At 30.6% G+C, this 13,279-nt stretch overlaps 1 protein-coding gene across 4 annotated transcripts in view; it reads right to left on the reverse strand.

Annotated features, from left to right (window-relative positions):
• Positions 1-13,279, reverse strand: part of LOC122499775 (dihydropyrimidine dehydrogenase [NADP(+)]) — a 258,962-nt gene that overhangs the window by 106,132 nt on the left and 139,551 nt on the right. For 3 of the 4 annotated variants that reach the window (XM_043608280.1, XM_043608282.1, XM_043608283.1), the window contains exon 11: positions 673-825. The exons of the other annotated variant lie outside the window; for it this stretch is intronic. In XM_043608280.1, the coding sequence (XP_043464215.1) occupies positions 673-825 (153 nt within the window). The remainder of the gene's footprint in view (positions 1-672; positions 826-13,279) is intronic. 4 annotated transcript variants of the gene reach the window in all.

Genomic DNA, 13,279 nt, shown 5'->3' on the forward strand with positions numbered 1-13,279 from the left:
GTAAGCTCGAAAATACTTTAACCCTTGCTGGTTCTCATAATTCTTTATTTAGTGGACTGGCGTTATACATTTTTATTTATTTTCACGTGTAGATTTCAACCAACATACAAAAAAAATTATTGGAGTTCAATTCATATTTGTTTTGATTTGGAAAAAAGTGTGTACGCCCCCCTTGGTTTTCACAATTCTTGGCTTATTGGACTGCAGTTTTGCATTATTTATGTGTTTAAAAATATTATAGGAAAAATATTGGGAGTTGATCTTTATATGGTTCTCAACGAAAAAATTTACATTTTTGAAAATTTGGTAAAAAAAGTGTGTACTTATTCCTGGCGGTTACAAATCTAGTGGACTGCAGATTTATGTTCGTACATATTTTTATATTTAGACTTCAAGAAAAATTCAGTACGGGTACGGAACCCTCGGTTTTAGTGCGAGTTCAACACTCACTTGTCTGGTTTTTTAAAAATTAATTTGAATTTAAATTTAAAAATTTTAAATGTTAAATTTAAAAAAATTATAAAAAGATGTTTTTAAAATAATAAATTAAAAATTATGAAACAAAAATTTTTTTAAATGTTTGAAAATTTGTAATTTTTGATTCAATATTTTTTTTACTTTTTTCCTATTTAATTGATTTAAATTATTTAATTAATTATATTAATTTTAAACCTGTCCACATGCTAAGCCCATTCCAGATTCGCCCATTCCATGGGGACAGGATAAATTTAATTCCAAAGCATCAGCTCCAGCATTTTCGGCTTTTTTTGAAAGTTCCGTCCAATCGTCTTTATCGAAACTGCACATTATGCTAGCTATAATAATCTGTAATTTTATTTAACAAACATTTTTTATTTATTCTATTCTATTCTTCGTTTACTGTATCTGTTGTTTCTGAGTCATTTCATTAAATTTTGACTAAAGTCGTTAACGACTAATTTAATATAATTATAATATTTTGCAGGAATGATTTTAAAGGTATTAGGATAAAAATATAAAATAATTATTAGAATTTATAAAGAATGACTTAGTTTATTATTATAAATTGATAGAAACAATTAATAATAAGAAATAATTAATGAAAAATGATTTTAAAATTCACCTGGCAAATAACCAAATTTTGCAAATTTTATTCACTAAATGTGAGAAACAGAAATCATTAAATTAAATAGAACCTTATCAAATATAAAGTACCTGTGATTAAATTTTAGTTTTTCTTATCACTTTCTTTATTTTTTCTTTACAAATGTGAAAAAACAAGCAATTCAAATTGGCACTTTGTGTCAGATATTTGAATTATTATGTATTGCGCGCCAACTTCATCATTTACTGTGCTGCCACCTAGATAAGTGGTTTTCGTTGTAGCGTGCTGTACGAGTTTTAGTTTGCCGTTAGAGCATGAATGTATAACATTATCTAAACATATTATTCAATAAATTATAATAAATGTTCAATAAGGTGTTTTATTTAAAACCAAAAAACAATATAAATAAAATATAAAACATGGCGCAGTCGTCACGGTCGTGAAAGTGAACCTTAAATTGAAAATAAAAGCAAAAAAGTGAGATTTTATTAAGACGCCACGCGGAGCCGTCGAAGTGAAAAATCTTGAAACAGCAAAATGGAGGATAATGGTGAAAATGGTGATGATCGAGATGTTCAGCAGCAACATGGAAGGAATCAAAATGTTGTGGTCCAACAGCATAATCCATTAAATTTGAGACCTCCTCCACCTCTTTCCTTGGATGGAAACCTGGCAGAGAAATGGAAAAAATGGCGAAAAAAGTTTGAGATTTTTATGGAAGCAACCGAAAGCTCTTCCAAACAGGACGATGCAAAAATCGCTATCCTATTATACACACTAGGAGACGAAGCACAAGAACTTTTTGAAACGTTCGAATTCGAGGAAAATGGAGAATCGAATTATGAAATTGTTTTACAAACTTTTGAAACATACTGTGTTCCAAAGAAAAATGAAAGCATGAGCCGACATCTTTTTTTTCAAAGATCACAAAGGGAAGGCGAAACGATAGAAGAATTCACAACAGAATTGAAGCGTCTTAGCTTGGATTGTTCATTTGGAGAACTTAAAGACAGCTTAATCAAGGACAGAATTATTAGCGGAATTGAAAGCACAATTCTAAAAGATCGCTTGTTACGAGAAGAGGATCTAACCTTGGAAAAATGCATCAGGATTTGTCGAGCTGCTGAAGTTGCTAATCAGCAAGTACTAAAAATGAAGGAACCAGCCAAAATCGAAGCCGTTAAGTATAAAAAACCTGAGAAACAAAATTATTCAGCAAACAAAAGAGGGATGACGAAGCAGAAAAATTTCACCCAGCAGGCGGGAAAAGCAGGAGCAGTTTCAAATATGGCGTCGTTCAAAGCAGAGGAAAATGGACCCAAGCATCAGCAAAATTATAAAAGGAATTCTACAGTGTCTTCAACATGTTCCAGATGTGGTTACCAATACCAGCCCCGCAGTTGTCCAGCGTATGGTAAAACTTGTAAAAAATGCAAAAAATTAAATCATTTCGCTCAGGTATGTAAAAGTTCGAACAGTATAAATGAAATACAAACAAGTGTAGATTTCCAGGATAATCCTGTAGATTTTAATGAACATTATTTCCTTAGCGCAATTAAAATTTCAAATGTAAATTTAGAATGGACGGAAAAAGTAACTTTTTTAGAAACGGATAAAAATATTAATTTTAAACTTGACACGGGAGCAGGTTGTAATGTAATTAATATTAAAGACTTTCAAAAATTCGGCCCGAAAATGCAATTTGAGATCACTAGAGCAACATTATCAAACTATGATGGTTCGAATATTGTTATTTTAGGTAAAGTAAAAATACCTTGTAAAATCAATAAGAATAAAATTGATTTAGACATTTTTATAACTAAACAAGAAAACACGAGTCCCATATTAGGACTTAAAACTATTTCCGAACTTAAGCTTTTGCAAAAACCTTCTACGACTGAATTAAACGAAATTCAAATAATTAGCGAATCAGATTATATTCAAAAACTTGTAAAAGAAAACAAAAATCTTTTCGAAGGTATAGGAAAGCTAGATTACGTCTATGACTTTAAATTGAAACCAGGTTATGTAGGTCAGGTAGTTCCTTGTAGAAATGTACCTTTTAAGCTTTTGAATGATTTTAAACAGGAATTAGATCAAATGGTATCTAAAAATATTTTGGCTAAAATAGATGAGCCTGCAGAATTTGTAAATAGTTTTGCTATTGTCAAAAAAGAAAATAACAAACTTGTAATAGTTTTGGATCCGCAATATTTAAATTCATTGCTTTTAAGAGAACATTTTAGGCTTTCCACATTCGATGAAATTTCTTCAAAAATTAGAAACGCGAAAGTATTTACTAAATTAGATGCTTCTAAAGCTTTTTGGCAAATTCAATTATCTGAAGAAAGCTCAAAAATGACTACATTTAACACCCCATTTGGCAGATTCAGATATCTTAGGATGCCATATGGTATCAAAACAGCTCCAGAAATTTTTCACAGAATTTACAAAGAAATTTTTGAAGGAATTCCGAATATGGAAAATTATATAGATGATATGATTGTTTGGGCAGAAAACGAACAGGAAATGAATCGAATCTTAAATTTAATTTTTAAAAGAGCTCAAGAAAAAGGCATTAAATTTAATTTAGAAAAATGTCAGTTTAATAAAAGTAGTATCACTTTCCTGGGTCACAAATTTACTAAAGACGGGATCGAAATGGATGATAGTCGTTTGGAAGCGATTAATAAGATGGAAACTCCAACTGATAAAAAAGGGGTTGAACGATTATTAGGGGTAATAATATTGCGCTAAATTTATTCCGAAATTGTCAAATTTAACAGAGCCCTTAAGAAAATTGATCAAAAAAGATGTCGAATTTAATTGGTCTAACGAACAAGAAGTTGCGTTTAATAAAATAAAAAAGAGCCTTACCGATTCTCCCATCCTAAAATTCTATGATCCAAATCTTCCATGTACCCTTAGTGTAGATGCAAGTAAATCAGGTGTGGGTGCGGTTTTGCTCCAAAAAGAACACCCTATTGCATATGCGTCAAAAGCATTTACAGAGACTCAGAAAGCATGGGCGCAAATCGAAAAAGAATTATACGCGGTAGTTTTTGCTTGTGAACATTTAAAAGTAAAGCCTATCTAATTGTGGTTGATTATTTTTCTAAATACGTAGAATTTGGATTATTAAGAGATGAATCTAGTGAGTCAACCATAGATTTATTAAAATCTTATTTTGCTCGATTTGGAGTACCAAAAGTTATCAGATCGGATAATGGCCCGCAGTTCAGTAGTAAAAAATTCAAAGAATTTTCTAAGCTCTGGAATTTCACACACGTTACGTCAAGCCCCAATTATCCTCAAAGTAACGGATTTGTTGAGCGTCAAGTTCAAACAATCAAACAAATTTTGAAAAAAGCTGACTTTGATAAAAAAGATCCGCAGCTAGCGTTGTTAGAATACCGAAATACACCGATTTCAAATAAAATTCCTTCGCCGAACAAAATTTTATTGGGAAACAATGTAAGGGGAATTTTTCCTGAATTTATTGAGAAAAATCAAAATGTTTACGTCAGAGATCAACTCAAAAAACGACAGGAAAAAGAAAAGTTATATTATGACAAATGTGCAAGGAACCTTCCATTTTTTAAAATAAATGACAAAGTAAATTGTTAGCTTAATGAATAATAGATCTTACAAAATTGTTACTGAAAATGGAAGATTTCTTATAAGAAACAAAAAGCATTTAAGACGAGACTCTGAAGTAGATTTTAAAATTAAGCCTCAAATTTATTATGATAGTCCAGTCACTTGTGAAACGTCAAATCGTCAACGTGCGATTTCCCCGATTCGTGAACCTGAAATTGTACAGTTAGAACAGCCAAACGTGCCCGTAGTTGTAAATAATCCTGTAATTCAAAAGCGAATTTACACTAGAAAAAATGTTAACTTAGAACCAAAGATCTCGAAACACGGTAGATCAATAAAGCCTCCGAGTTATCTTAAAGATTATGTAACAACATCGTTTATAAAAAAAAATAACTGAGTTTTGTATTTTTGAATTTGCATCTTTTCGAAAAAAGCGAGATGTCAGATATTTGAATTATTATGTATTGCGCGCCAACTTCATCATTTACTGTGCTGCCACCTAGATAAGTGGTTTTCGTTGTAGAGTGCTGTACGAGTTTTAGTTTGCCGTTAGAGCATGAACGTATAACATTATCTAAACATATTATTCAATAAATTATAATAAATGTTCAATAAGGTGTTTTATTTAAAACCAAAAAACAATATAAATAAAATATAAAACACTTTGCTTATTTTCACGATTTTGAAATGTAAATAACTTCCTTCCAGAAAAATTAAAAATTACGAAAATTGTGCGATAGTTAATTGAGCACTAGTTAGTGCTCAATTAATTATTGCACAATTTACACACACTGGAAAAAGTTTTTTTTGGTCCCGAAGCTATTTTGCGAAATAATTAACTTTAAACTTTTCAATATTTTTTATCAGGTTAATACATGTAATATTTTTAAAACTGAAGTTGGTTTAAAATGATTAACCAAGAAAACCTAACTTCGTAAACAAGTGTGTTTACATTTTCTCTTACATAATATTTCTTATATACATTTTCCTAATACTAAGTTTTGCGCCTACAGAGCGACTTGAACCCGTCTAATGGGTTTTCTCGCCAGTGGAGAGGGAAACTGTAGAAAACCTCTTCTGAGTACAACCGGTTTATCGACAGTCGAGTTCTAATGGTGTGTACCGGACAATAATCGACGGTGCACATCATTATACCTCGACGTCAAACCTCCCGCTCAGATTGTCTCACGTGCCGGAAAAATACCAAGCCAAATGGGCGCGAACCAAGGGTACTATCGTGAAAATAAGCATAGTGCTGATTTTAATTGCTTGTTTTTTCACATTTATGAAGAAAATAATAAGAAAAACTAAAATTTAATCACAGGTACTTTATATTTAATAAGTTTCTATTTAATTTAATGATTTCTGTTTCTCACATCTAGTGAATAAAATTTGCAAAATTAGGTTATTTGCCAGGTGAATTTTAAATTCATTTTTCATTTAATATTTCTTATTATTAATTGTTTTTACTTAGTTTTTTTAATTTATTCTTAATTAATTCTAATAATTATTTTATGTTTTCATAGTAAATTTTGTGTTTCCTTTAACATTTTCTAATAGATAAAAAAGTGACAGTTTTTACAACCTCATATACTTTAGATGCTTATTTTACAATAAATATTAAAAATACTTGAGGGGACCGCACACCACTTTTGCGTCTTTTTTCAACATTTATTTTTTCATAGTAAAATGTATCGAAACACTGGGCTCTTTTCACACATATTAACACACATATTGAGGATTAAGAAAAAAATATTTTTTTATTTATTCTGCCCTTCATGGCGACAAAATGGCGGCTGAAATAATTGTTCGGTAAAAACTGGTTGACACGATATCTCTGCTTCAAAATGTCGGAAACAAAAAATCCTAAGAATTTCTTAAAATATATGATAGTGGCTATGGCATGACCCACAAAAAATGAATTTGAAAAAAATGAGAAAATGGCGGCGGTTTGAATTTTTTTACCCCTTTTTCACCCCTAAACGGTAATAAATGGGGTTAAAAATGAATGTAGAATGTTGGTTGAGGTTCATGCCATAGCCACTGACATATATTTTAAGAAATTCTTTGGATTTTTTGTTTCCGACATTTTGAAGCAGAGATATCGTGTTAACCAGTTTTTTCCGGACAATCACTTCAGCCGCCATTTTGTCGCCATGAAGGGCAGAATAAATAAAAAAATATTTTTTCTTAATCTTCAATATGTGTGTTAATATGTGTAAAAAGAGCCCAGTGTTTCGATACACTTTACTATAAAAAAAATAAATGTTGAAAAAAGGCGCAAAAGTGGTGTATGGTCCCTTTAAAAAATTCTTTTTGTTCAGTGCTCCCAATACCTTTAAAATCATTCCTGAAAAAAATAATAATTTTTTAAAATTAATCGGCAACGACTTTACTCGAAATATAATGGTATGACTCTTCTTGTTTATTATTTTAATAGAAAACTTAATTTTTTTAAATGGTTTAATAAAAAGTTTTATTATTTTAATTATTGTTCTATTATTTATCATTTAAAAAAGAATTTAACCCTAGAAGGAATAACTGGGGTGTCTGGATACCCCACGCAATATTCAAAATACGCCTCTAACTTAAAAAATGATTTTTTCGCTTTCAAACCTTAGCCATTATTTAAAATTTTTTTTAAATTATCAAAAAATGAATAAAAGCATTGCTTTCCTTACTAAAAAAGCAATCAAATTCACTATACACAATTTTTTTTTATGTCAAATAGAAACCTTATAAAACAAGTTTAAAGCGTGGCGTGTCTGGTCACCCCAGTTGAGGGGCTGATAGTAAAAGTGGTTTAAAAAAATATTGGGAGCAAAAGTGGGATAAGTGACTTGGGAGCAAAAACGGGGTAAAATGATTTATGTATTTATCAATAAGTTTATTATACTAATGATTTGCAAAATATTAATTATAATAAGATAAGTATTTCTTTACAATAAATATTTTTTGATCATTAATTCTAATTAATTTATCCACAAATTACAAAATCATTTTAACCCGTTTTTGCTCCCAAAGTTTTTTTAAACCACTTTTACTATCAGCCCCTTAGTTACTCCTTAGAGGGTGAGTAAATTCAGTTACTCCTTCTAGGGTTAAGATTACATTTTTTTCTAAAAAATTTAATTTTTATCCTGCACTGAAAAAAAATAATTGGCAGAATGTGCTTCTTACTTAGACAATTTTTGCCGAAGTACAAAAGCAATTGTTTCTGTTAAAAAAACAATTTTTGCCTTAGTTAATAATGTAACAAATTCTTGCCATTTATCAAGTAAATTGTTTACATATGTGACCTGGAATGTTAAAAGGGACCTTAGGTAAAAAAAATCGATTTTCAGTTTTTTAGTGATTCTTATAGAAAACGATCTGCTCTTTTCAACACAATAAATCCCACACCTCAAGCTTTATTAGTTTTTTTATAATTGCGCTTCAAAGATGGACGCAATATCGGTTTGTTAACTTTAAGAACGTTTTTCTCGAAAACTTGATTTTGGACGTAAGGTCCCTTTTAACATTCCAGGTCACATATGTCAAATTGAATTTTATAATTAATTAAAATAATGGATACCAAAGTAAGAAATTTACTACTGAAATGGAATTGAGGAAATTTTGTTGAAATATTTAAAGGTACTAATTTCATTTCTTTTTAATAAAATTGTTTATGCATAAAACTAAACCATTTTGGTTATAAAAGTTCAGACATGCATAACTGTTATTGAAATTGATGAAGTAGTTCTATTATTTTCTTTATTTAATTAAAGTAAAATATCATTAATGTAATAATAAAAATAAAAGTTCCTTTTCACTTGAATTGCAAATATAAAGGTGACTCCACGTCAGAAATATCACCATCTGCAAGTGGTTCTCAAAATTTGACGAATCTTGGAAAAATAATAGTTTAATATAAGAGCTAAATATATGCAGGCGAAAATTGACTCAAGTTCCTGGAAAAAGATAAAATTGCAAACGAATAAATAAGATCTTCTTTTGTTTTGTTAGAAACTTCACGCTTTCAAGCGGATTTTTAACCCGTTGCCTGTTTCCGACCCACGGGTGGGTCGTGAAAAAGTATGTCCATAACTGTTTCCGACCCACCCGTGGGTCGTGTTCACTATCACTAAAAATAAATATAATTTGTATATAAATTGATAGATATTTTTCTTTATATCAATATTATAAGAAATTAGAAGGGTCATTAATGATATTTTAGAAAATAATTGAATAATTAGTTATAATTTAAATATATTATACTATTTGAAAAAGTATCAGATTCCGCTGGGCATTTTGGGACAATCATCTTGTATTTTCCTCAAACAGTTAAGGGGTTAAGATTAAAAATCGATTTTCGCCTGCATTTTGGCAGAAAAATCTACAAAATTTCTATAATATTGGAGGTTACTGATTTTTCTTTTTTTTAAATGAATCCTTATAGTTTTGCGCATTAATATATCGTAATTTAATCTTTCAAAAACATTAAGAACAGTCTTCAATTTGCAATTGTTTAAAAGAATTGTTAATAACAATTATAAATTTTCATTTTTTAGCAATCGCTTTATTTCATCTTTAAAGTATAGACTTTAAGCTTTAATTTAGAAAAAATTACTTAATTATCTTTATTTGTTTCCAAGTAATAATAACATCAAAATAAAATGACCCAAAACTTCAATACCTGATTACTTCAAAAATAAATTTTTTTTTAAAAAATATTTTAGGGGGAAAAAGTGTACTCATATACACTGAAAAAAATTCTGTGTGGCTGCTACATGTGTGGTGATGGCGCCACATTCTCTTGCCTCGAGTGCTCTGCCCTTCGGTTTTCGGGTGCGTCAACGAATCTCGAGAGCAGGTAGCCTTCCCGAATAGACGGAAGGCTGTCATACCGATATCTCGAGATTGGTGCAACCTCGTATTGAGCACTCGGTATTCTCTCGCGGTGAGGTAGTGTTCCCTTGAGAGCTAATCTCCCTTCCGAAATCGGGATAGTACTTACCATCTGATCTGTGTGGTAGCGACATTCGTAGGTAAGGTGGCGACACAGAATTTTTTTCAGTGTATCTACCAAAAATCATAGATGACATGAAAATTGGAGACAAAAATGTTTCAAGTAGCCGGTTTCACTTATTTTGGCCCTGAAAGAAAATGTGTTCCATATATAATAATACCTATAATAAATAACATTAAATACAATATATTTAAAAAATAGATTATTAATTAATTAATTATCTGTGTTAAATTAAAACATTATATTAAGTAATTATTAATTGACACTTTTCTGCAAATTAAATAATTAAAAAAATTTGTTGTGCATTTAAATTTCATTCAATTTAATACTATTACTTATATGTTATAAATTGTTTTGTAGTGAAGTTGCGTTCAATATTATTCGATATATTATGTAATAAAATATTAAAAAATGTGACAAGTTTCTTTTTGAACGAAATATTGAAATATTCATAACACATTCAGTAAAGTATTGAAAATATACCGGTATTACATCAGTCCGTATTTCGAAATTGCCCATTGCCGCGTAGTAATTTTACAATTTTTATTTCAGCTACTGAGACTTGAAAGTATTTAAGATTTTAGAGTTCCATGCGAGCGTAGCATAGTGGTTAGCGTGCGTGATTTTGGTGCGTAAATATTCGGTTAAGCATAGGTTTTGTACCCCCAAGCGTTAGGATTTTTCAAATGTGTATATAATTAAAATAGCGTTAAGTGTATAAAAAATGTGTACAGTGAACTCCCTGGTTAAAAAACCGGATAGATTTCGAACTATTTCGAAATTTATTCGAAACAATGCGGTTTATGGTCAGGTTTTTGTCACCCGAAATTAATCCGGAAAAATCCGAACTCTATATGGTTTGTGAACAACTAGTGTATCCGGTGTTGGTCCGATGAAGTCCGAAATTAATCAATTAATTTTAACTAGTGAATCCAGAATTTATCCGAAATAATGCGGTTTATTGTCAGGTTATACGGTTTGTATACAACTAGTGAATCCGGAATTAGTCCGAAACAGTGAAAAATTAGTCTTAACAGTTTAGTGTATGTTAATAAAAAAATAATTATACATAATTTACACATATTAATTATTATTACTTTATGGTACATTCAACATATTTTTCGATTTACCTATAGCAGTTTTATTTACATTAACTTAAAATTTATAACGCTTGGGGATTCTAACCTACACCTATCTAACATTGTATCGCACCGAAATCGAATACACTAACCACTATACCACGCTCGCATGGAAGTTCAAATTCATAATAGAATTTATCAAGTGCCACGAAAAGAAATTACAAAAAACTAACACATCAGTGTTAATTATAATATTGAAAAAGATAACTAATAATACTAGTGCAAAATCAAATTGACTGCAAAAGTAAATATTTTATTTACCATAAGTAAATAACCTGAATAAAAAGTCGGGCCGATTTCGGACTAATCCGGAATTTGTCCGCAACAGTACGGTTTATTGTGGAGTTTTTCACCCTGACTTAAGTTTAAAATCAATACCGCTTTCTATTACTATTGAATCCGTAATTAGTCCGGTTTAGTTAGAAGTTAGTCAGATCATATGCAACTAGTAAATGCAGAAGAAATTCGGTTGGTTTAACCAGTGAATCCGCAGCTAATCCGAAACAGTCTGCTTATGGTCAGGTTTTTGTCGCTCAGAATTAGTCCGGATAAATCCAAACTCAATGCGGTTTGTGTATAACTATAGTGAATCCGGAATTAGTCCTATCTAGTCCGAAGTTAGTCTGATAATTCGCAACTTGCAAATATGAAATTATTACGATTAAATCCGGAATTAATTTGGTTTTGGTCAGGTTTTTGTCATACGAAATTATAATTATAGTTTGAATTTATTTACATTTAATACAAATTGTTTTTAATATACAAATTCAATATTATACCAAAATTATTTCGGATTAAGGGTGCAGTCCCTCACAACATACTTTACCCCATCTACCAAAATACAATCGTTACCCATTCTTACCTGTTTCCTATTCACTCTCTCCGTCCACGCTCTTTCTCTCAATAGCCATAACATTCTTCTCTCCCTCCAACTTCTATCCTCATCTATTCTTATTACACTTCCTTTCAGTCTTCCTTTCACCCTCATTACATCCATTTTCTCTTCCTCACTACCCAACTTCACCAACCATAACTTTGGTACACCATATTCACCCCTTCCTAACGCTTGTACCCTTTTCACTGAAACATTAACCCCCACCCACGCCAACACTTTCTCCCACTGATCTCTATATATAACTGGATGGGCGACTGTATCTAAAACTGCAAAATATTAGAAGACCGGAAACGCCACATTTTAGATGCCCACTTTTACACAAATGGCGGAAATTTTTAAATATAAAAGTGAGATTGCTATACGTTTTGCTGTATAGAAAAGTACTTAACTGATTAGCAAATTTTTTAAATTTAATAATTAATTAACCGTCAATTACTTTCTTAATTAAATAATTTATTATTTACTTATTTTATTTTAAAAACTGATTAATTAATATAGTAACAGAACTTTTAGTATTAAAACATTATATAAACTCAAATTATTTATAATAATAATAATTATTTATTTATTTTTATTTTATTTTTAAATAATAATTGATTAAAACAATATTTTTTTAATTTGGTAAGGAAACTAAAATTATTCAGCATTACACTATTATGTGTTTAACAATACGCAAAAGTGTGTAAAATATTCTACGCAAAAAGGAAACAAAATATAACCTAAAAATATACACTTCAATAATATGTATTTACTGTTTAAATATGTACTTTCATGTGAAAAGAAACACCCTTTGCTTCTTTTTTTCCACAATATAAACAAATTAACACCATGTCTGTGTTTTATATCACAAAAGTTAAATTAAAATTATTAAAGCACTTGAGATGTCAAAACATTAGAAACACACACACACTATATCAAAAGCACACTTACACGGCAACTCACACAATCAAAGTCGCTCTACGCTGTTACACCGGCATCTAAAGCGTGGCGTAGAGGGTTTCAATTATTTTCACACCGGAAGCCACTTTTCTACAGCAATCGCCCATCCAGTTAATATAGAGATCAGTGCTTTTTCCACTGCTCTTTTACCCTCCAACACACCTACATTCACAACTCTGATCACTACATTCTTTTTCCGTTTTTCATTTTCTACTACATCCACTTGTCTTGACAAATCTCCCATTTTCCACTTTAACCTCTCATATTCACTTCCCTCAACTTTCTCCGTCTTCTCATTCACTTCCGTTATAAATTTTTCCAATCCATTCATTCTTCTCCACATGCTTTCCTTTTCCTTTTTCCACTTACTATCCCATTCATTCCACATTTCCTGCAATTTCTCCAACCTCTCTTCAATTTCCACTATCTCTTTGTCCCTTGATTCCCCATCCTCACAGATATCCATCAAATTTCCCTTCACTCTTTTAGCTCCTTCCTCCATCGCATCGTTCAACATCCATACTAATTCCAACAAATCCATGCAATCCTCACACGTCATCTTTTTTCCATTCTTTCCTATCCCCCTTTCAAATACTTGCGCCTTTTTCTCATTC

Source organism: Leptopilina heterotoma, unplaced genomic scaffold, assembly GCF_015476425.1.
Source record: "Leptopilina heterotoma isolate Lh14 unplaced genomic scaffold, ASM1547642v1 Lhet_176, whole genome shotgun sequence".
Taxonomy (NCBI): Eukaryota; Metazoa; Arthropoda; class Insecta; order Hymenoptera; family Figitidae; genus Leptopilina; species Leptopilina heterotoma.